This window comes from Atractosteus spatula, chromosome 25, assembly GCF_055471065.1.
Source record: "Atractosteus spatula isolate fAtrSpa1 chromosome 25, fAtrSpa1.hap1, whole genome shotgun sequence".
NCBI classification, from domain to species: domain Eukaryota; kingdom Metazoa; phylum Chordata; class Actinopteri; order Semionotiformes; family Lepisosteidae; genus Atractosteus; species Atractosteus spatula.
In genome coordinates, this window is record NC_142730.1 from 1,974,398 (window position 1) to 1,999,164 (window position 24,767).

Here is a 24,767-nt window from a genome sequence, read left to right on the forward strand (position 1 = left end):
AGAATTATAGCTCTGTATTTATCTCTCATTAGTCTGTTTCAGTAATGACATTCTGATCTCATCAACCCCATCAGATCTCTCTTCACATGAGAATATAGATTCAGATATCTGTCTTCTCATGACTGTCCACTCATTGTCATCTATCCATTATAATACACCTCCTATTATAATCTGTCTTCTCAAAGTAGTACACTTACTATCATCTGTCCATTATAATACATCTTCCTATTATACTCTATATTCATTCTGTATATACATTATTATATATCTTCCTATTCCAATATATTATGTATAATACATTGTCACATTATATTGTATTATAACAATACTGTCCCATCAGAATGTGTCAGTTCTAGTATCTCCTGTTGCACTGTGCAGCTCTGCCCCAGTGGACAACACGCTACACCTCTCTGCTGTACAAATCAGGCTGATTGAACAAGATCTGGTTCTGCAGCAGAAATCAGTCTTATTCCACTGAGTCAGACCTGGTTCTGCAGCAGAACTCAGTTTCATTTCATTGACTATGATCTGGTTCGACAGCAGAACTCAGTTTTATTGAGTCAGACCTGGTTCTGCAGCAGAACTCAGTCTTATTCCACTGAATCAGACCTGGTTGTGCTGTGAGCCCCTCCCCCTCCCAGAGCTGGGCTGGACTCTGATCAGAGGAGGAAGTCAGAGGCAGACAGAGGAACAGCTCAGAGAGCTGAAGGACACCGAGCACAACGCCATGGACACAACTGGGGCTCTCACTGCGAGCCTCCTGGTGCTGATCACAGGTACTGAATCTGTTATCCTGTCTCTGGTTAGTGTACTGTAACACACAGTCTGTACTGTAACACACTCCTAGTGCTGATCACAGGTACTGAATCTGTTATCCTGTCTCTTGTGTGACAGGAGTGTGTTATACTGTCAGTAACTCCAGCTCTGTTATTGACAGGTTGCTGTGAGGTGTGTTGTGTGACAGGAGCATGTTATACTGTCAGTAACTCCAGCTCTGTTATTGACAGGTTGCTGTGAGGTGTATTGTGTGACAGGAGTGTGTTATACTGTCAGTGACTCCAGCTCTGTTATTGACAGGTTGCTGTGAGGTGTGTTGTGTGACAGGAGTGTGTTATACTGTCAGTGACTCCAGCTCTGTGATTGACAGGGTGCTGTGATGTGTGTTGTGTGACAGGAGTGTGTTATACTGTCAGTGACTCCAGCTCTGTTATTGACAGGGTGCTGTGAGGTGTGTTGTGTGACAGGAGTGTGTTATACTGTCAGTGACTCCAGCTCTGTTATTGACAGGGTGCTGTGAGGTGTGTTGTGTGACAGGAGTGTGTTGTACTGTCAGTAACTCCAGCTCTGTGATTGACAGGTTGCTGTGCCCAGAATTTATTCCCTCCAGGCCCTGTGGTTGGAGCTGTGGGAGGCAGTGTCTGGTTACACACAACCATCAATCCTTCTACAACACAGGTAGTGGCAGTAACTTGGTGGTTTGGCACCAGTACTTCATCCCCCACTGTGGTCTCCTGGACCTCTGTTACTGAGCGTCCAGGCCCAGGGTACGCAGGGAGAGTCAGTGTGAACGGGTCCACTGGAGCTCTGCAGCTCAGAGGACTGACAGCTGCAGACAACGGGACCTATTCTGTCAACATTGTCACAACTGCAGCAGATACACTGAATGGACAGGTGACACTGAACGTGTACGGTGAGTAACTGGGACCTCACAGCCCTGGAGTCTTACAGGTGTTTGCTGGTTTTTGACAGGCATTAGATCACCATGTGTAACTACTGTGTGGCAGACCATAATAGACATTTTATATACAGAATATGTGAGTATAAAAATCTATAACTATCCTCAATGAGCTCCTGAATATGAAACAATAATTATTACCTTATTGCCTGATTTCGCAGAAGTTTGTTTTAAATCCAAGCAGCTATGTTTAACACACAGAGAAACTTAATAAACATACAAATAGTACATATAAACATTATATTAAAAGTAAACTTATTAAATAAAAATTAAAAATAAACAATCGCTACGACGATTGTGCAGCGACGACATCGACTTCGAGAACCAAGCCCTCGAAATGTGCTCCTTTTTCATCAACAGAGGATACCCCAGCAGTGTGACTGACAGGGCCCTAGCCCGAGCCAAAAACACCCCTCGGACCATCAACCCGATCAGGAACTCCTGCCGTAACAACCGCATTCCTTTGGTGCTTCCCTACCACCCCAACACACTTCCTGTCCCCAGGACTGTTAACAACTATTCCATCCTACAGGATGATCCCTCCATTGGGGCCCTCTTTTCTGATCGCCCCATCATCTCATATCGCCGAGCACCTAATCTGCGTGACCTCCTTGTTCACAGCTCCCTTGACCGCCCTCAACAACCATCCACACCAGGCACTTCCCCTTGCAACAGAGCTCGCTGTATCACCTGCAAGTACACAGCCACCACCACACTCATTCAGGGCCCCTCAGGACAATTCCACATCACCCAGAGGGCATCTTGTACCTCCAGCAGCCTTATTCACTGTATCTCTCGCAGTAAATGCCCAGTTTCTCTCGACAGTGGAGAAACAGGAAGGAGACTCGGAGACCGCTTCAGAGAACACGTCAGGGCTGTGAAGATTAAAGATCTCTCCAAGCCCATTGTTTCTCATCTCACCTCTGACGGCCACGACCACTCTAATCTCTCAAAGACGGTTTTCCGAACTCTTACATCAGAAAGACCACCGAAACCAAACTTATCCTGCAGCTAGGATCACACCTTCCCCCTTCTCTTAACGACAGACTACTCTTCTTCTAAATTTTCTGCATTCATTGGAAGTTTCATTTCACACCTCTCTGCACCCGTTCTGACTTCACACCTCCTGATTGGCCTCTGTCTGTCCCCTGCTCCCGCCTCTCACTCCTCCTCCCTCCCAACCTTTGTTCTCCTGCTACTTTACCTTCGCCTCCTGCCCTGTCTCTCTCACACCTGAAGAAGGCTCCACGGCCGAAACGTTGTGTTCTCTTTCTTCTTTTTTTCAGCATGGAATAAACCTGTTACTTATTAAAAATAAATATAACATCTCATAGGTGACCAGAGCCAGAGGAGGCTCACAGAGTCATTCACTAGGAGTGCATTTAGAATAATCTACATGTACATGCAGTGACCTGGACTGTGATCCCTCTCTCCAGGACTGTTAGGGAAATCTGGTCCCAGCAGTCAGTGGACGGTCTGACCTTTCAATTTCGAAGGGCGGGGTTGGGGACATGGGGGGAGATGGGGAAGGAATGCACACCCTGAGGTTTTGGGGGCTTGTTCCCCTTGAACTCCCACATCCCATAGTGTTCTGTAGCAACCACGTGGAATGGTGTCTTCGGCCATAGAAACAGCAGTCCACAGGGGTTAGTGGTTAGTACACTACTGAGTGGTCAGTGCTCTGGTCTCAGTGCTCTGTGGTCAGGCTCGGTGGTCAGGTCTCAGTGCTCAGTGTCCAGGTCTCAGTGATCATGAACTACTTGCAGGCAAGTTCCTCTTCAGCAGAGTGGTGACGTGTGACTCATCAGCAGGCTGTAGCACTGAGTCCCCAGAGACAGAGACACAGCAGGGCTCCTGTGGAAGAGCAGGGTGTTGCTGCTGTTGTAATACTGTGGCAGCAGTGTGGTGATCAGCTCTGCTGCTCCCCAGCTCCTGGGGCACGAGGCCATAAGAGCTGTTAAAGACAGTCCAGCCTGTTTGGAAGCTTGTAGCCAACTGACGTTCAGTGATCTCATCCAGCTGTTCCTTCGAAGAATCCAGGGTGTCGGCTTCAACAGCATGGCTGGGCAGTTTGTACCACAGCCCCACCACCCACCACCACTACCTCCCTGTAGTTTGCACTTGTGTCCTCAGGTTCGAGTTTCACTGTTGACTCTAAACCAGTCTGTTGTGTTGATTTCATCAGGTTCCCTTGAACCCCTCTCTCTTCAAGAGGAGGGTCCTGGGTCTGAGTGTGGCTCTGTCTGTGTGGAGTCTGCATGCTCTCCCTGTGTTTGAGTGGGTTTCGGCCAGGGAACTCGGGATTCCTCCCACACCTCCTGGAGACAGGCTGGCTCGATTGTCGGGGTGCTGTTGGCAGATCTGGGTTGATCTGTCCTCAGTCATGTGATCACAGTCCCGTCCTGGCAGCCTGCTCCTCTGGGATGGGCTCCGGCTTTCCGCACCCCCGACCGGGACAGCGGGTTTCTGGAAGCGGAATGGGAGACGAGACGGTTACTGTCTGTTATGCTGTGATCCCTGTGAGTGGTGCTGGAGAAGGTGCTGCAGGCCGAGGGGAGAGGCGGGAGGAGTTGAGTGGATGATGGATTCGGCACCAGCAGGACAAAGCTGCCTGTGACCTGCAGAGGCAAGGCTGGAGAGCAGCACCTTGGCAGGGATGACGAGAGCTGGGGTAAGAGGCAGGGGCTGCCAGCGAGAAAGACTGTCGGACAGCGGCACTGGAGAGGGCTGGGGGCCTCGGAGGTGAGAGCGAGCTGGAAAAAGGGAGAAAAAATCGATCCAGCTGGGAATCCAGCTAGGACAGCGAGTCCCTGCTGAATCGGAGCTCGGAGATTTAGGAAGAAGGCGTCTGAGAGGGCGAGTGTAAGGCCAGAGCTACGACTGCAAGCCCGAGCTCAATGTCAGAGCACTGAATCAGCGGGAAAAATGCCCTGAATGCCAGCTTAATTGCCGGATCGATGTTGGGATTGACTGCCTGACTGAAAGACAGGGGGTCTTTGAGAATTGCGTCCCGGCCGCGTTCTCCAGGGTTTAGACGAGGGTGAGAGCCTGTCCGACTGTTTGGGTTGCCCAGGGCAACGTCAGGACAAGACTCCCAGCCCGAGTGTCACACTGTTGGCTTTGAAACCTGTGCTTGATAACGGGACAGATCTCAGCTTAGAAGGAGGCACACAGGCCATACTCATACACAGCTCTGATGTGTGCCAGACATGGGATCGAGAGATCTGAGCCTCCTGGGCATCAGTCACAGACCATAACTGGCTTGAGCTCTGAGAGCTTAGTGTCACTGGGATGTACAGCAGCCTGGAGAGACACACAGGGTAGAGGGGTCAGTGAGAGACGACTCTCACAGCAGATCAGCCTGTTTTTCCTCTCAGCTCTGAAGCAGGAGTCCAGACTGAGCTCAGAGCAATAGGAACAGCTCTGTGTTCATTTCTGTTTTCCCACTTAGAAACATCAAACATCTGGGGACCAGCTGGAACATTTTTGGTAAATGCCTGTGACATCCTGATCAGAGTTTCCTGTAGTCTGTGACACAAGCAAGTGTGTGTGTAAGATCAAAGTAAATTCACAGTAAGTACAGTGAAACTAGGATAAAATCACAGTGCAGTAAATCCCAGTGAGATCAGGGTAAAATTGCAGTGCAGTGCAGTGAAGCCCAGTGTGATCATGGTAAAAGCACAATAAAATCATGGTAAAAGCACAGGAGCTGAAAGAGCCACTTCCTGTTCCCCAACTCTACCTCCTGTCCTGCCAGTGCTGCCCTACTGTCCCTCCCAGCACTGGGCCTGTCCCAGCCTGAGCACAGTGCCACTGGTCACTCACTGGTCACAGGTCAGAGTGGTCTGGACAGGCCTGGTGGTGTGACCCTGCGGGCGGCTGCACACAGCAGCTGGACACAGCTGGACACAGCTGGACAGTCTGCACTCCGGCTGTACTCCAGGCCAGTACACAAGGAGTGTGGGGCACCAGCAGGTGACCAGGCCCTCAGTGGTCTAGAACTCAGTCAGAACACAGCGAGGCCTCGTACTCACCTCCAGAGCACCGAGACCTTAGTCATGGCCAGGAGTGACACCCCAGTCCTGCCAGACCCCTCTCTAACTCTCCTGTTCTGCCCTCAGAGCCGATATCTTCTGTCCGTGTGGGTCCGAAGGATGGCCAGATACCAGAGCTGAATAAGACTCTGACTCTGTTCTGTGAGGTTCTTGGCTCTGGCACCGTGAGCTCCAGACAGTGGAGGAAAGACAGCCAGACTCTGACCCCGAGCCCCAGCATCAGCTTCTCTAGTGACAACAGCACAGTGACCTTTCACCTCCTGCAGCAGTCTGATGCAGGAACCTATCAGTGCACAGCGACCAACCCTGTGAGCTCAGGGACTGGAGAGTACAGACTGGAGCTCCAGACACAGAGTGAGTGCCTGATGACCAGACACTGACCTGACTGACCACACACTGGGTGAGACTGACAACACTGAGTGACTACCTGACTGACCACACACTGGGTGAGACTGACCACACACTGAGTGAGACTGACCAGACACTGAGTGAGACTGACCACACACTGAGTGACTACCTGACTGACCACACAAAGACACTGCGTGAGCACCTGACTGACCACAGAGTGACTCCCTGGCTGACCACACACAGAGTGAAGTCCTGGCTGACCAGACACTGACCAGAGTGACCACACACAGAGGGGCCTGGTCTCTGCTGGTCTAGTGGAGAGGAGCTGCTCCACTGCTCCCTGGCCCACACTCTCACTGGACCCATCCAGAACCTGCAGGAGCCGAGTTAAAGGACCCAGCAGAGTCGGTCTTCAGCAGCTCAGCTGGGCAGTACGATCCACACACACACCACCACTACTCTCTGTGTAAAGACGTGCCTCCTGTTCCCACTGCTACACTACTGAGAGCGCCCCCTCTGGAGGAGAAGGGAACTGCACAGAGCAGTGGTGGGAGTTGCCTGCTGTGTCAGAAGCAGACTCCTGACAGGAGGGTGTAGGGGTGGGCTGGTGACCTGTGACCTCCCCTGTTGCAGTGTGTGTCTGTGTGCTGAGTCTGTGTCCCTCTGTCTCTCCCTCTCTCTGCAGCTGGAGGAGGAGGAGGAGGAGGAGGAGGAGGGGGCTCTCTGAGCGGAGGAGCCGTCGCTGGGATTGTGATCGCGGTGCTGGTGGCTCTGGGGCTCATCGCCGGACTCGTCTACTTCCTGACGACGAGACAGGGGTGAGAGTTCAGTGTGTTGATATTTCTGATTGTAATCTTGTAAAGGGGTTTGAGAGTAGCAGCTGCAGGTGATGCTGATGGTGATGGTGATAGTGACCCGCGTTAACGATCTCCCTGTATCTCAGCCCTCTCCTCTCTTCTCTGCTCCTCTTGACTGTCTCTTCCTGGTACCTGTGTCCTGACAGTCTGGGAGTCTCTCTCTCTCCTGGCTGGCTGTCATTTGAAACGCTGACTTATTTTTCTGTGGAACCTCTAACCTCCCCTCTGAGGGTGTGTATCTTCTGTGGAGACCCCTGTCCGGACCCCAGCTGCAGACACTGCTGGACACCCGGCCCTGCTGCTGTCCAGGGCAGGGAGAGACACCGCTGTCTGTGTTCTCACATTTCCACTGTCCTCCTGGTCTAACAAGAATGGACCTGAACCACCAGACCAGCTGTCCTCCTGGTGTAACAAGACTGGACCTGAACCACTGGACCAGCTGTCCTCCTGGTGTAACAAGACTGGACCTGAACCACTGGACCAGCTGTCCTCCTGGTCTAACAAGACTGGACCTGAGCCACTGGACCAGCTGTCCTCCTGGTGTAACAGGACTGGACCTGAACCACAGGACAAGAAAACAGGGTGTTTAAGAGTTGTGTATTGGTGAGAGAGTGTTGTGTGTTTTAGAGTGTGTGTGAGAGTTGTGTGTGTGTGATCAGAGGAAGTTCAGTTTCCCCTTCACTGTACTGACACACTGTTACCACAGCCCTTCCTCTGTCTGTAACCCTCCTGCTGCTTCCTCTGTGTGATTCTCTCTGTGCAGAGCCTGCTGCACCACCAATAGACACGCTGATACTGGAACAGACATGCTGATACTGGAATAGACACACTGATACTGGAATAGACACGCTGATACTGGAATAGACACACTGATACTGGAATAGACACAGTGCTGGAATAGACACAGTGATACTGGAATAGACACAGTGATACTGGAATAGACCCGCTGATACTGGAACAGACATGCTGATACTGGAATAGACACAGTGCTGGAATAGACACAGTGATACTGGAATAGACACGCTGATACTGGAATAGACACACTGCTGGAATAGACACACTGATACTGGAATAGACACACTGCTGGAATAGACACACTGATACTGGAATAGACACGCTGATACTGGAATAGACACACTGCTGGAATAGACACGCTGATACTGGAATAGACACGCTGATACTGGAGTAGACACACTGGAATAGACACACTGATACTGGAATAGACACTGCTGGAATAGACACACTGATACTGGAATAGACACACTGCTGGAGTACACTTCTGGAATAGACAAAGTGCTGGAATAGACACACTTATACGGGAATAGATACAGTGCTGGCATAGACACACTGCTGGAATAGACACACTGATACTGGAATAGACACAGTGTTGGAGCACACTGATACAGTACTGGAATAGACACAGGGATAGAATACACTGATATTAGAATAGAGACAGGGTTCAAATACACTGACACAGGGATAGAAAGAGCTCTTGAAGAAACAGAACACAGGAATAGTTGTGGGTGAGATGAGACGAGTCAGTGATCAGTAACTCTCAGTGTCTTTGTGTTGTCTTTACAGGAGCAGCCCCAGGGAGACCACTAACAGTAAGTGAGGCTGTCTGTCCTCCTGTCTGTCTCTCTCACCTGTCTCTCTGTCCTGCCTGTCTATCTCTCTCTCTCCTGTATCCCCTCTCCTGCTTGTCTGTCTCTCTTTCTCCTGTCTCCCCTCTCTTTTCCTGTCTGTCTCTCTCTCACCTGTCTCCCTCTACTGCTTGTCTGTCTCTCTCTCACCTGTCTCCCCTTCCTGCTTGCCTGTCTCTCTCTCACCTGTCTCCCTCTCCTGCTTGCCTGTCTCTCTCTCACCTGTCTCCCTCTCTCTGTGTCTGTGTCTCTCTGCCAGGCTCTGTCATGTATGAAAACTCTGAGGGGCTGAAGGATCACATGATGTACATGAACCTGCCTGCTGGTCACCAGGTCAGTCTCTCACACTGTAGCCACACTGACCGCTGTCTAACTGTCCACACACCTGTCTCTCCTCTCCTGCCTGTCTCTCTCTCACACTGTAGCCACGCTGACCGCTGTCTAACTGTCCACACACCTGTCTCTCCTCTCCTGCCTGTCTCTCTCTCACACTGTGCTCACTGTCAGCTGTCTGACTCTCCACACACCTGCCTGTCTGCAGACGAGAGGTCTGTGAGCCTCCAGCTGGTTTTGCGGTGATCATGAGATAAGAGACCCAGCCTCTCAGACAATGGGCTGAGTGTGAGCAGGTTGTTCATTAACAGAGAGAGAGGAGCTCCAGTCCCTTCACCACACAGCACTGATACAGCAACTTCCACATACCTGCATACCTGCTAATGAGTGTGTGACTGTGCTGCAGTCAGAGGAATAATTGTTATAACACAGTGGCTCACGACTGTGTGACTGTGCTGCAGTCAGAGGAATAATTGTTATAACACAGTGCCTAACGAGTGTGTGACTGTATTGCAGAAGAAAGCAGCCCAGCCCAGTCCTGCAGCTCCAGAGAGCACCTACACTGTGAGTGTAACTGTGCCTTCTCCCTTCTCAATACCCCCAGCACCAGCACAGCCTGTCTGTCCCCCTGTCTGTCTCACCTGGTCTCTGTCCACCTGTCTGTCTTTCCCTTTGTCTTTCTGTCTGTCCCACCTAGTCTGTCTCACCTGGTCTCTGTCTTTCTTTTTGTCTCCCTGTCTGCCTCTCTCACCTGGTCTCTGTCTCCTTGTCTGCCTGTCTCACCTAGGTCTCTGTCTCCCTGTCTGTCTGTCTCACCTGATCTCTGTCTCTGTCTGTCTCACCTAGTCTGTCTGTCTCACCTGGTCTCTGTCTCCCTGTCTGTCTGCACAGAGCTTACAGTTCCCAGACAACTCCACCTATGGCAACTTGAACAGGTCAGTGAGAATTCTCCTCCAATCAGAGGGTTCAGAATGTTCTCCTCGTCCAATCAGAGTGCTCTTTGAGATTCAAGAGATACCATGTCTAAGGTGGGGGGGGGGTTCAGAATATATCTGCTAGCCAATAGGAAAACTGATATCCTCTCCATCCAATCAGAGTGCTCTACTTCTGTCCAATCAGGAGTCGATTAGATATACAGCATTCGTTATCCAATCAGACCTTTTCTGATTGTTCGTCTCAGCATCTTCCTAATCCAGACAGAAGGTTCATACAATATTCTTCCTATTTCTGTGAAACTGTTGTTTTTCAGGATGAGATTATGTGCAGTATGTTCTGTCACAGGGTGTTAGTGTCTTAATTCCCCTCCCTCTGTCTCTCCTCCAGGTCCTGAAGACGGACAGTCTGTGCTCTGTCAGTGTGTCAGACAGTGCGTCTCTGACACCCAGAGCACTGAGCCACTCTGTGTGTCTGTGAGCTCCTTGTAAAAGACTACCAGGGTAAAAGCACAGTACAGTGCAGTAAATTGTACAGTGAAATCAGAATAAAATCACATTATAGTGCAGTGAATCCCAGTGAGATCAGGCTAAAAGCACAGTACAGAGCAGGAACGCCAAGTGAGATCAGGGTAAAAGCACTGTACAGTGCAGTAAAGCCCAGTGAGATCAGGGTTAAAGCACAGTACAGTGCAGTAAAGCCCTGTGAGATCATGGTAAAAGTACAGTACAGTGCAGTCAGTCCCAGTGTGATCAGGGTAAAAGTACAGTACAGTGCAGTAAAACCCAGTGAGATCATGGTAAAAGCACAGTACAGTGCAGTCAGTCCCAGTGTGATGAGGTTTAGGCACAGAGAGGTCGGTACAGTAACTCATGATGCCAGCTGAGGGTGAGCCGGTCGGCTCAGGGTTCGAGCAGGGTGAGCCTGTGCTGAAGCATCACAGTGAACATCACCACAGTGTGGGCCTGTGTGCTGGGACTGTCTACTGTCAGGCGTGTGGACGAAAGAGCCACTTCCTGTTCCCCAACTCCATTTCCTGTCCTGCCAGTGCTGCCCCACTGTCCCTCCCAGCACTGGGCCTGTCCCAGCCTGAGCACAGTGTCACTGGTCACTCACTGGTCACAGGTCAGAGTGGTCTGGACAGGCCTGGGGCCAAACTCTAGTTCCTCCTGACTGACCTTATTTATTTTGAACAGAGCTATAAATTTATAGGATATGTGCATGATGTATATCTCCATCTCCAAGAATGTCCTTGGTGTTCTTAAAATTATTTTTGTATTTGTGTCCTTAAACATGAATAAAGTTTCTACTGGTGCTTGTCCATCAGTGTGTCTCCGTGTCTGTAAACTGTACCTCAGTGGTGTTGGAAGGACACAGATGGTTCAGACTTCATATCCTCCTCGTCCAGAGGCTCTGCTGCTGCTCAGTCTGTTGTGGGAAGACAGTTGTCCAGCAGGAGGCAGTGGCTTTCTGAGTCAGCGGATGACTGTTATCTGGAGGCTGGAAAATGGATACTCTGTGGATGGATGTCTGTGTGCTCAGTGTCCACCAGGGGAAGCCTGTGTGTGCGCTCTAATTCACAATGCAGAGTACTAAATACTATATGATCACTGTACACCAGGGAGAGCTCTGTCTGTGTGCTCACTGTCCACCAGGGGGAGCCTGTGTGTGCGCTCACTGTCCACCAGGGGGAGCCTCTCTGGAGGTGGTTGGGGGAGAGTCTCAGGGAGGGACTGAAGTACTGTGTGTTTTGACGCGCCCAACGGGGTGTGGGAGTGTGTGTGAGGGCTGTGGAGGAGAGACAGTGCTGCAGTAAACGTGGAGTAAAGGTCGCTACTCGCTGTGTGCCAGGGTGTCGGTGTCTGGGGGTAGAGATCGCTCCTCGCTGTGCGCCAGGGTGTCGGTGTCTGGGGGTAGAGATCGCTCCTCGCTGTGCGCCAGGGTGTCGGTGTCTGGGGGTAGAGATCGCTCCTCGCTGTGCGCCAGGGTGTCGGTGTCTGGGGGTAGAGATCGCTCCTCGCTGTGCGCCAGGGTGTCGGTGTCTGGGGGTAGAGATCGCTCCTCGCTGTGCGCCAGGGTGTCGGTGTCTGGGGTAGAGATCGCTCCTCGCTGTGCGCCAGGGTGTCGGTGTCTGGGGGTAGAGATCGCTCCTCGCTGTGCGCCAGGGTGTCGGTGTCTGGGGTAGAGATCGCTCCTCTCTGTGTGCCAGGGTGTCGGTGTCTGGTGGTAGAGATCGCTCCTCGCTGTGCGCCAGGGTGTCGGTGTCTGGGGTAGAGATCGCTCCTCGCTGTGTGCCAGGGTGTCGGTGTCTGGGGTAGAGATCGCTCCTCGCTGTGCGCCAGGGTGTCGGTGTCTGGGGTAGAGATCGCTCCTCGCTGTGCGCCAGGGTGTCGGTGTCTGGGGGTAGAGATCGCTCCTCGCTGTGCGCCAGGGTGTCGGTGTCTGGGGGTAGAGATCGCTCCTCGCTGTGTGTCTGGGGGTAGAGATCGCTCCTCGCTGTGCGCCAGGGTGTCGGTGTCTGGGGTAGAGATCGCTCCTCGCTGTGCGCCAGGGTGTCGGTGTCTGGGGTAGAGATCGCTCCTCGCTGTGCGCCAGGGTGTCGGTGTCTGGGGGTAGAGATCGCTCCTCGCTGTGCGCCAGGGTGTCGGTGTCTGGGGTAGAGATCGCTCCTCGCTGTGCGCCAGGGTGTCGGTGTCTGGGGGTAGAGATCGCTCCTCGCTGTGCGCCAGGGTGTCGGTGTCTGGGGTAGAGATCGCTCCTCTCTGTGTGCCAGGGTGTCGTTGTCTGGGGGTAGAGATCGCTCCTCGCTGTGCGCCAGGGTGTCGGTGTCTGGGGTAGAGATCGCTCCTCGCTGTGCGCCAGGGTGTCGGTGTCTGGGGGTAGAGATCGCTCCTCGCTGTGCGCCAGGGTGTCGGTGTCTGGGGGTAGAGATCGCTCCTCGCTGTGCGCCAGGGTGTCGGTGTCTGGGGTAGAGATCGCTCCTCGCTGTGTGCCAGGGTGTCGGTGTCTGGGGGTAGAGATCGCTCCTCGCTGTGCGCCAGGGTGTCGGTGTCTGGTGGTAGAGATCGCTCCTCGCTGTGTGTCTGGGGGTAGAGATCGCTCCTCGCTGTGCGCCAGGGTGTCGGTGTCTGGGGTAGAGATCGCTCCTCGCTGTGTGCCAGGGTGTCGGTGTCTGGGGGTAGAGATCGCTCCTCGCTGTGCGCCAGGGTGTCGGTGTCTGGTGGTAGAGATCGCTCCTCGCTGTGCGCCAGGGTGTCGGTGTCTGGGGTAGAGATCGCTCCTCGCTGTGCGCCAGGGTGTCGGTGTCTGGGGGTAGAGATCGCTCCTCGCTGTGCGCCAGGGTGTCGGTGTCTGGGGGTAGAGATCGCTCCTCGCTGTGCGCCAGGGTGTCGGTGTCTGGGGGTAGAGATCGCTCCTCGCTGTGCGCCAGGGTGTCGGTGTCTGGGGGTAGAGATCGCTCCTCGCTGTGCGCCAGGGTGTCGGTGTCTGGGGTAGAGATCGCTCCTCGCTGTGCGCCAGGGTGTCGGTGTCTGGGGTAGAGATCGCTCCTCGCTGTGCGCCAGGGTGTCGGTGTCTGGGGTAGAGATCGCTCCTCGCTGTGCGCCAGGGTGTCGGTGTCTGGGGTAGAGATCGCTCCTCGCTGTGCGCCAGGGTGTCGGTGTCTGGGGGTAGAGATCGCTCCTCGCTGTGCGCCAGGGTGTCGGTGTCTGGGGGTAGAGATCGCTCCTCGCTGTGCGCCAGGGTGTCGGTGTCTGGGGGTAGAGATCGCTCCTCTCTGTGTGCCAGGGTGTCGTTGTCTGGGGGTAGAGATCGCTCCTCGCTGTGCGCCAGGGTGTCGGTGTCTGGGGGTAGAGATCGCTCCTCGCTGTGCGCCAGGGTGTCGGTGTCTGGGGTAGAGATCGCTCCTCGCTGTGCGCCAGGGTGTCGGTGTCTGGGGTAGAGATCGCTCCTCGCTGTGCGCCAGGGTGTCGGTGTCTGGGGGTAGAGATCGCTCCTCGCTGTGCGCCAGGGTGTCGGTGTCTGGGGGTACAGGTTGCTCTTTACTGCGCTCAGACAGCAGAAACAGGCAGACGGACTCCGGGACTCCGGGGGGGAACATGAGCAGCGCTCTCCCAGCGATCTGGACCCTGGCTCTGGCTGTGCTCCTGACAGGTAAGGAGTTTCCGCTCGGCTCGCTGTGAGGCAGGGCCAGCCTGGGCGCGGGGGGCTGAGGCTGGCCGTCAAAGGAGTCCCTCAGGCTGATGTCGTAGTTTGTATTCCCGTGGTCCTGAGCCCGTCAGGTCCCTGCAGCCAGCGAAGGCGGACAGGAGACTGCTGGAGGTGTCTCACTAGACGTTGACACGTGTCCTGCGATTGCACACAGGCCCTGTGGGTCCCCTGGCTAAAGATCAGCGCCGCCGGGCCAAACAAGAGCATGGCAGTGGACGTCCAGCACAGGCTGTCCTGCACACTGGGGGTTTGTGTAGATTGCAGTGTCTCTCTGCCCCAGTGACAGCAGAGAGATTAATCACACCTGGTCAGCCCTGAGACCGGCTCAGCGGACTGGCCATCACGAGGGTCCCTCCCGCCGTGGGTCAGCGGACTGGCCGTCACGGGGGTCCCTGGGTCAGCGGACTGGCCATCACGGGGGTCCGTGGGTCAGCTGCTGTCGTGTGAGGATGCCATTGGGGATTTTGCCGGCCAGAAATCCAGGCGGATCGATTTCTAGAAACCTTCCCTTCGGCTCAGACTTGCTGACCTGGCCTGCCTGGCGACGGAGTGCTCTTGTGTTTCCGATTCTTACTTCACCCCAGATTTCTTCCTGCAGCTCCTCTCTGCGCATCGCTATTCATCGCTGTTAGAGTTTCTGTGCACACTGTCCCTGTGGCCCCTGTGCCCTTGCTCTGGGCTGTACAGCGCCTGGCCCGTCCTGGGCTCCTGAGGGCTGATGAAGACGTGTTCAGTCACAGCCTTCGGTCCTGTGCTTGCTCCGAGCCGTGGAGGGCGGGTGTGCTGGGAGCTGATACTGGGATCTTGAACTTGCCCGGGTCCCCCAAAAAGCTAGGGCCAGGCAGGGCTCTCCCGACCTCCAGAGGGATTCCTGGAGATTCCCTGAGCTCCTCCGGACCAGACCGGGAGACAGGCAGGGCCTCATGCCCGCTCCCCCCGACCGGCCGCGCTGATTGGTTAACGAGTCTCTGTCTCCGCCCTCCTGCCCCAGCCCCCTCGTCAGAGAGGGTCCCCGGCGTATGGCTGGTCCAGAGCCCCCCCGAGCCCCCCGCCGTGTCGCAGCCCGTCAGCCTGCACTGCCTGGCCCCGGGTCCCGTGGTGTCCAGGCTGTGGCTGAAGGACGGCCAGCCTCTGTCCCCCGACAGCAGAGTGACCTTCTCCCAGGACAACAGCACGCTGGCCTTCAGCGCCGCCCTGCTGTCCGACAGCGGCTCCTACCAGTGCGTGGTGTCCAGCGCGTCCGGCACGGAGACCAGCCCCGGCCTGCAGCTGAGCGTCCAGCGTGAGTGAAGCCCGGTGTCCTGCAGCCCTGTCCTGACCTCTCTCCCTGTCCACCTCCTAGACCAGGAGCACACCGGAGCCTCAGTGTGTCCTCAGTGTCCAGTGCTGTCCTCTCGCTGTCTCCAGTGCTGCGTCCTCAGTGTCCAGTGCTGTCCTCTCACTGTCTCCAGTGCTTTGTCCACAGTGTCCAGTGCTGTCCTCTCACTGTGTGTTTGTGTGTAGCTGTGTCCTCGGTGTCCAGTGCTGTGTCCTCAGTGTCCAGTGCTGTCCTCTCACTGTGTGTTTGTGTGTAGCTGTGTCCTCAGTGTCCAGTGCTGTCCTCTCACTGTCTCCAGTGCTGTGTCCTCAGTGTCCAGTGCTGTCCTCTCACTGTCTCCAGTGCTTTGTCCTCAGTGTCCAGTGCTGTCCTCTCACTGTCTCCAGTGCTGTGTCCTCAGTGTCCAGTGCTGTCCTCTCACTGTGTGTTTGCGTGTAGCTGTGTCCAGCTCCAGTCCACGCCCTGCAGTGCCCCTGTTCCCCATCATGGCCGGAGTGCTGACCCTTCTCATCGTGGGCGCCTTCCTGGGCTCGTACTTCGGCTTCAAGCGCTACAGGTCAGTCCGACCCCCTCCTCCCTGCTGACCCGGGTGCAGACCGGGCCGCTGACTCTGCTGTGTGTCCTGTCTTTGCTGGATTATATCGTCTAATGTCTCACTCTGTTGTCCATGTCTGTTAGTCATTTGTGCCTATTCCTGTTCTCTGCTGTTACTGGGTACAGCTGAGTGAGCAAGCATTCCAATACACCTGTTGCATACAGCAGATACGAAATCTTGCCTCTTGAATCCGGTGTCGTGTCTCTGCAGAGTCCGGCAGAGCCAGCCCTTCGTCTCCAGGCGCGACGAGTACGAGAAACGTGAGTTCACTGCCCTTCCTCTCGCGCCTCCACTGTGTCTGTCAGATTCACGGCTGGACACCCAGACTCCAGCTGCACAGCAGGCTGATCCACTCCAGGTTGTACTGTGTTGTCACAGACTCCCAGTCCACAGCAGGCTGATCCACTCCAGGTTGTACTGTGTTGTCACAGACTCCCAGTCCACAGCAGGCTGATCCACTCCAGGTTGTACTGTGTTGTCACAGACTCCCAGTCCACAGCAGGCTGATCCACTCCAGGGCTTGCAGCACTGGGTGGTGTAGTGGGTCAGGCTGCTGTCCCCTGGAGTTCTGGCTGGCAGGTGTGTCTGGTCTCATTTCCACCTCTCTCTAAACTGAGAGTTTGATCTTATCGTGCTGCAGTATGACCTCCTCCCCTGTGACTCCTTTGCACTGACATCATCCTGTCTTCTCCTGCAGGGTTTGTGATGGAGGAGTGACATTGTGTGTCAATGTGTCCAGTGGAGCAACAATAACACTCAAGTGTAGCCCCACCTGGGAGACACACAGCAGCCCCACCTGGGAGACACACAGCAGCCCCACCTGGGAGACACACACAGCCCCACCTGGGAGACACACACACAGCCCCACCTGGGAGACACACAGCAGTCTCACCTGGGAGACACACACACAGCCCCACCTGGGAGACACACAGCAGTCTCACCTGGGAGACACACACAGCCCCACCTGGATGACACACATAGCAGCCCCACCTGGGAGACACACACCCTCACCTGGGAGACACACACAGCAGCCCCACCTGGGAGACACACAGTAGCCTCACCTGGGAGACACAGGATATTGGATTAACATGTGTTCTGAAGGACAGCACCTCCCTGATCACCATACTGGGTTGGAAATTCTGGACCAGAGAGAAGGGTGCGCCTCCTACTGGTCCACAGGCACCAGCATGGTTTTCCCTAGAGGTCTCCGGTTCGAGTCCTGACCTGGCCCCGCCGAGCTCCTGGGATCTGAGCGGGTTAACGCTGCTCCCGGCCAGTGTGGACCCCGCAGGTCTGCGCCTTCCTTTCTCTGGTTTCACGAGCCTCTCCCGTGTCCAAGTGGAAAAAATTAAAGATAAAATAAGATAAAAGATCAAATTAAAGTGCGAAAAATTTTCATGACGTTTCGGGCTCTTTTACTGGGACGAATGAAAGCTGTAATAATGAAGCGTGTAGTTCTTCCGCCTGGCCAGGAGGTGGCGGTGTTCCCTCCCGGGGCCCGTCTGCGTGCCGCAGCTGCAGCGCAGCAGACCAGCCAGCAGAGGGAGACCTGGAGTGTGGCTTCCAGCGTGCGAACAGGAAACGGGAGAGAGAGGGAGAAGGGTGTGTTTCCTCTGCGGTTCCTGCAGGGCTCCTCTGGACTCGAGCCAACACACACTGTCCTCACCTCCCTCTCCTGTGACTGCCGTCGCGAGCCAGCCGCGCTTAGGAAAAATACTGGCAGGGAGGGAGAGAGGACTCAAGGAGGGAGAGACCTTATACCACCCTTCTGAAACCCTGATGTGGTGCAAAGTGGCAGAATCAGTGTGCAATCTCAATTTCAGTTTCAGCTCAAGCTTTACAGTGAATTGAATGAACTTTTATTTCCCTCTTGGGACTTTGTTTTGCACATCAAGAGCTCATAGCGCATACGACAATGATACAACAGCATCATAATACAACCCCGTACAATACCGTACAACAAGGCAACATTTAAAAGGCATTGCTCAAGCACAAGTCTACATTTACACTGCGGTAACTCACAGCGAGATCAGGGTAAAAGCACTGTACAATGCAGTAACTCACAGTGAGATCAGAGTAAAAGCACTGTACAATGCAGTAACTCACAGTGAGATCAGGGTAAAAGCACTGTACAATGCAGTAACTCACAGTGAGATCAGGGTAAAAGCACTGTACAATGCAGTAACTCACAGTAAGATCAGGGTAAAAGCACTGTACAATGCAGTAACTCACAGTGAGATCAGGGTAAAAGCACTGTACAATGCAGTAATTCACAGTGAGATCAGAGTAAAAGCCCAGTACAGTTTTTACCACGTGCATTAAAACTCAGACTCAGTGTGCGATCTTAGTGTCTCAGTGTTGTCTTCACACACTTTCACGGACACAAACGAACACAAGCACTGAAACACACACTGGTGCACACGCACTGACACACACTGACACCCACACTGACACACACAAACACACACGCAGTGTGACTCAGGCAGGATCACACTATCCGGCCGTGAGCTTTAGTCATATCCCCTCTCTGGGCGGGGGGTGTTGCTGAGGCTGGGGGCTGTTGCTAGGTGACAGATGACATCACCACTGCTGTGTGGTGTCTTCAGAGGATGGCGTGAGTGTGTGAGGGGAGGGACAGAGGAAGAGAAGACTGAGAGAGAGGGGAAAGAGAGGGAGAGAGAAGCACAGGGAGGAGAGAGAGGAGACTCTTCCTTCTTCTTTGACATGGCAGGAGAACAGAGATCCTGTGATCAGACAGAGGAGAGGAAAACTGCTGAGCAGAGAAAGAGGAGATACAAGGACCCATTTAAAACACTGGTGCAGCATGTCAGTGTGTATACACCCACTGATACACACACCCACTGATACACACACCCACTGAAACACACACTAATATACACCCACTGATACACACACCCACTGAAACACATACTCACTGAAACACATACTCACTGATACACACACCCACTGATACACTCACTGATACACACACCCACTGAAACACACACCCACTGATACACACACTAATACACTAATATACACCCACTGATACACACACTAATATACACACACTGATACACACACCCACTGAAACACATACTCACTGATACACACACCCACTGATACACTGATACACATACCCACTGAAACACATACTCACTGATACACACACCCACTGATACACTGATACACACACTAATATACACCCACTGATACACACACACACTGATACACTGATACACACACTAATATACACCCACTGATACACACACCCACTGATACACTGATACACACACTAATATACACCCACTGAAACACACACCCACTGATACACACGCTCACTGATACACACGCTCACTGATACACACACTCACTGATACACACACCCACTGAAACACACCCACTGAAACACACACTCACTGATACACACACCCACTGATACACACACCCACTGAAACACATACTCACTGATACACTCACTCACTGATACACACACCCACTGATACACACACCCACTGAAACACACACCCACTGATACACACACCCACTGATACACACACTCACTGATACACAGACTAATATACACCCACTGATACACACAGATACACACACCGATACACTCACTGATGCACACACTGATACACACACTAATGCACACACTAATGCACACACTGATACACACTGTGGTTCTGTTCACAGGTGCTCCTCTGGCTGTGACAGTGAACCCCAGGGGTACCTGTGTACAGATCCCCAGTGTGTGTATCTCTCTGGCAGACAGGACTGTGTTGGTCTATGTCAGTGACTGGGATGGTGTCCTTCTATCTCCTCTCTGTTTTCTTTCTCTCCATCTCTCTCCCTTTCCCTCTTTCCCCTCTGTCTCAATCTCTCCCTCTCCTCTCTCTCTCCTCTCTCTCCATCTCTTCATCTCCTCTTTCTCCATCTGTCCATCTCTTCCCTCTCCATCTCTCCATCTCCTCACTCCATCTGCTCTCTCTCTATGCCCTGAGTGATGCAGCCACTAGCTGCCGTTTCCTTGGAAACTGGTCGTCCCCAACCTTCAGCCTCCATGGCAACCGGAAAGGAACCACATCCCTGTCTGCAGGGCTAGTCTGCCCGGCAACATGCCAAGCCCCTGCACCAATCAGAGCGCCCCGTCCGCACTGCGCCCGGTGCTGGCTGCCCTGAGCTCTGAAGAACCTGCTGATCGTGATTTATTACAATCTTCCCCGTTAAACTGCCTAGTAAAATTAACTGAGCTGAGACACAGAAGGACAATAATGATGTCCGTCTCTGAGCTGTTCTGCGTCTCTCAGTGTCCCCCAGTTCTGTGTCTCCCAGTCTTTTCCAGTGTCTCTGAGTGTCTCTTAGTATCTCCCTGTGTCTTCCAGTGTCTCCCAGCATCTCCCAGTCTCTCTCAGTGTCTCCCTGTGTCCCAGTCTCTCAATCTCTCACAATTCAGTTCAATTCAGTTTGATTTCTAGAGCACTTTTTACAATGGACACTGCCACAAAGCAGCTTAGACATTTCTGGGCCTGAATCCCACTCTCCCCCAGTGTCTCCCAGTATCTCCCACTCTCCCCCAGTGTCTCCCAGTATCTCCCAGTGTCTCCCAGCTTCTCCCACTCTCCCCCAGTGTCTCCCAGTATCTCCCACTCTCCCCCAGTGTCTCCCAGTATCTCCCAGTGTGCCTCAGTGTTACCTAGTGTCTCCAAGTTTCTCTTAGCTCATCTCAGTGTGTCCTGGTGTTTCCCAGTATCTCCCAGTCTCTCCCAATGACTCTCGGTGTGTCTCAGTGCCTCCCAGTGTCTCCTAGTGTATCTCAGTGCCTCCCAGTGTCTCCTGGTGTTTCCCAGTATCTCTCAGTCTCTCCCAGTCTCTTCCAGTGTCTATCAGTGTGTAGTGTCTTCAAGTGTGTGGAGGATTATGGGATATCACACTGACAGATTACCGTGGCAGCTGTCAGGGTCACCTCCAGTCACGTGATCTTGATGACAGTGGGGGTTGCCTGGCAACCATTCCCTCAGGACTTCCTGCCCTCCCCCACACAGGGAGGGATAGAAATAGCATCTCAGAGAGAAGAGGGGGTTGACGTCCTGATACTAAAATTAAACGCAGGGTTTCACGCGAGTTTCATTCACAGAAGGAACAGAGAGATGGACAGGGGGAGGAGAGCAGTGCACAGTGGAGAGGGTGGTCACTGGGACAGAGAGAGTAAATCCTGACTCACTGGACACTCCAGTACATTGACACTGCACTGAGAGAGAGAGGGGTTAATACAGACACACTGACTGGACACTCCAGTACATTAACACTGCACTGAGAGAGAGAGGGGTTAATACAGACACACTGACTGGACACTCCAGTACACTAACACTGCACTGAGAGAGAGAGGGGTTAATACAGACACACTGACTGGACACTCCAGTACATTAACACTGCACTGAGAGAGAGAGGGGTTAATACAGACACACTGACTGGACACTCCAGTACATTAACACTGCACTGAGAGAGAGAGGGGTTAATACAGACACACTGACTGGACACTCCAGTACATTAACACTGCACTGAGAGAGAGAGGGGTTAATACAGACACACTGACTGGACACTCCAGTACATTAATACTGCACTGAGAGAGAGGGGTTAATACAGACACACTGACTGGACACTCCAGTACATTAACACTGCACTGAGAGAGAGAGGGGTTAATACAGACACACTGACTGGACACTACAGTACATGAACACTGCACTGAGAGAGAGGGGTTAATACACACACACTGACTGGACACTCCAGTACATTAACACTGCACTGAGAGAGAGAGGTTAATACAGACACACTGACTGGACACTCCAGTACATTAACACTGCACTGAGAGAGAGAGGGGTTAATACAGACACACTGACTGGACACTCCAGTACATTAACACTGCACTGAGAGAGAGAGGGGTTAATCCAGACACACTGACTGGACACTCCAGTACATTAACACTGCACTGAGAGAGAGAGGGGTTAATACAGACACACTGACTGGACACTCCAGTACATTAACACTGCACTGAGAGAGAGAGGGGTTAATCCAGACACACTGACTGGACACTCCAGTACATTAACACTGCACTGAGAGGGAGGGGTTAATACAGACACACTGACTGGACACTCCAGTACATTAACACTGCACTGAGAGAGAGAGGGGTTAATACAGACACACTGACTGGACACTCCAGTACATTGACACTGCACTGAGAGAGAGAGAGAGGGATTAATACAGACACACTGACTGGACACTCCAGTACATTAACCCTGCACTGAGAGAGAGAGGGGTTAATACAGACACACTGACTGGACACTACAGTACATTAACACTGCACTGAGAGAGAGAGGGGTTAATACTGAGTGATTCTCTGTGCTCTCCTCTCTCTCACTGTGTCTCCTGTCCTACTGTGTGTGATTATGACTGAGGGATTCTCTGTGATCTCTCTTGCCATTATCTCTCTGTTTCCTAAACCCACTGCAAGGTCATTCCCAAGGACAGCATCATCCCAGCATCTCCTCTGTGATTGGCTGGTGAAGGCTGAGTGCTCCTTAAAGAGACAGAAGCACTTTTTATTAATGCAGAGAGAGGAGCTTCACTCAGCAATACAGTCAGACACACTGTCAAACACACACACTTACACACAGACCGACACACTATCACACACTCCAACACACTGTCAGACACACACCCACACACTGACCGACACTGTCAAACACACACACTTACACTTACTTTTTGATTATCTATGAATATAGATCTATGGTGTTTAACAGTGAATATGAATGGATATTTATTAGCTATGGCAATCAACAGATATTAAAGATCTACAAATATTCACCGATTTTGGTAATCTATGAATATTGACCGATTTGAGGTGTCTATGAATAGAAGTTGTTTAAGAGTATGGTTATCTTAAAATACAAATTGATATTGGTTATCTATGATGTTTCCCAAGGCTCGAAAGCACATCTATTGAAAGAGATTTGCGATTCCAGTGGATTGTCTGTGACTTGACTTTGCGCATTGAGAATTCAGAACACATGCTGGCACAGCCACAGAGCCAGCGATGTGCAGAGAGACAGACCCGAGCCCAGACACACAGTCAGGGCAACGTGAGGAGACAGGCCGAGCAGGACCAGAGCCCGTCGTCATGACGATGCATCCGGGTGCATGTCTCCACACACAGTGCAGTACCACAGCTCTAGGGTGTCTCTCTGGGTGTGTATCCGGTGTCAGTGTCAGACTGCTCTGTTCACTACCACAGATTTCAGCACACACACAACCTTACACACACTGATGCACACTGATGCACACACTAACACACACAACTGCCAAACCATGGCAAACAGGGATACTGACACAAACACCTGGAAACACACTAACACACACCAACACACCATGAGAAACAGTGATACTCCCTGACACAAACAGCCTGACACACAAACTAATACACTGACACACACAGAGTCATGCTAACATGCACAGTAAATATGAACACACACACTGATACACAGACGGACACGTACACACTCTTGACTCTTGGAGAATGGATCCTGGCTCCAGCCTCCTCTCCTGCCTGCATTGCACTGTTGAGCGCTGTGGTGCTGAACGGACAGCGACAGTGAGAGACTGGGAACACAGGCCAGACCTGCAGCAGCACCAGTGTGTACAGATAGAATCTACTGTCTCTCACTGGCGCTCTGTGTGTACAGATAGAATCTACTGTCTCACACTGGCGCTGTGTGTGTACAGTTAGAATCTACTGTCTCTCATTGGCGCTGTGTGTGTACAGTTAGAATCCAGTATCTCACACTGACGCTGTGAGTGTACAGTTAGAATCTAGTGTCTCACACTGGCGCTGTGTGTGTACAGTTAGAATCCAGTGTCTCACACTGGTGCTGTGTGTACAGTTAGAATCCAGTGTCTCACACTGGCGCTGTGTGTACAGTTAGAATCCAGTGTCTCACGCTGGCGCTGTGTGTGTACAGTTAGAATTTGGTTATAAAATGGTATAGTAGGGGCTTCTTGCTGTCTAACTCTCTCTCTGTAACTCAGTCCTTCCCCACCCCTCCCTCTCTTCATCTCGATCTCATTCTTTCCGTTTTTCAGACTCAGCAGCACAGGATGACTAGGAGGTCAGGGTCACCTGACCGCTGTTGTCATAGAGACCAGGAACTGGGGATTTTTGAGAATTTTGTTTGTTTACAGTGATTCTACAGCTCTGATGATGATGATGGAGTGTTAGTGTGAAGATACAGATGAGCTGGACTGAGTGTCTCTACAGTTACTCTACAGCTCTGATGATGATGAAGGAGTGTTAGTGTGAAGATACAGAGGAGCTGGACTGAGTGTCTCTACAGTTACTCTACAGCTCTGATGATGATGATGGAGTGGTAGTGTGAAGATACAGAGGAGCTGGACTGAGTGTCTCTACAGTTACTCTACAGCTCTGATGATGATGAAGGAGTGTTAGTGTGAAGATACAGATGAGCTGGACTGAGTGTCTTTACAGTGACTCTACAGCTCTGATGATGATGAAGGAGTGTTAGTGTGAAGATACAGATGAGCTGGACTGAGTGTCTCTACAGTTACTCTACAGCACTGATGATGATGAAGGAGTGTTAGTGTGAAGATACAGATGAGCTGGACTGAGTGTCTCTACAGTGACTCTACAGCTCTGATGATGATGAAGGAGTGTTAGTGTGAAG

General features: G+C 52.5%; 2 protein-coding genes across 2 annotated transcripts; both read left to right on the forward strand.

Annotated features, from left to right (window-relative positions):
• The first annotated feature begins 572 nt into the window (after nucleotides 1–572).
• On the forward strand, nucleotides 573–11,230 carry LOC148815018 (cell adhesion molecule CEACAM1-like). Its single transcript, XM_088904933.1, has 9 exons — nucleotides 573–776; nucleotides 1,358–1,690; nucleotides 5,857–6,144; nucleotides 6,824–6,956; nucleotides 8,577–8,602; nucleotides 8,898–8,971; nucleotides 9,488–9,535; nucleotides 9,863–9,906; nucleotides 10,295–11,230. The coding sequence occupies exons 1-9, from the start codon at nucleotides 728–730 to the stop codon at nucleotides 10,299–10,301; spliced, it is 1,002 nt and encodes a 333-aa protein (XP_088761059.1). The 5' UTR covers nucleotides 573–727; the 3' UTR covers nucleotides 10,302–11,230.
• Nucleotides 11,231–13,948: 2,718 nt separating this feature from the next.
• On the forward strand, nucleotides 13,949–16,830 carry LOC148815019 (uncharacterized). The gene is made up of 5 exons (XM_088904934.1): nucleotides 13,949–14,056; nucleotides 15,105–15,395; nucleotides 15,870–15,987; nucleotides 16,237–16,286; nucleotides 16,724–16,830. The coding sequence occupies exons 1-5, from the start codon at nucleotides 14,002–14,004 to the stop codon at nucleotides 16,741–16,743; spliced, it is 534 nt and encodes a 177-aa protein (XP_088761060.1). The 5' UTR covers nucleotides 13,949–14,001; the 3' UTR covers nucleotides 16,744–16,830.
• The last annotated feature ends 7,937 nt before the right edge of the window (nucleotides 16,831–24,767 follow it).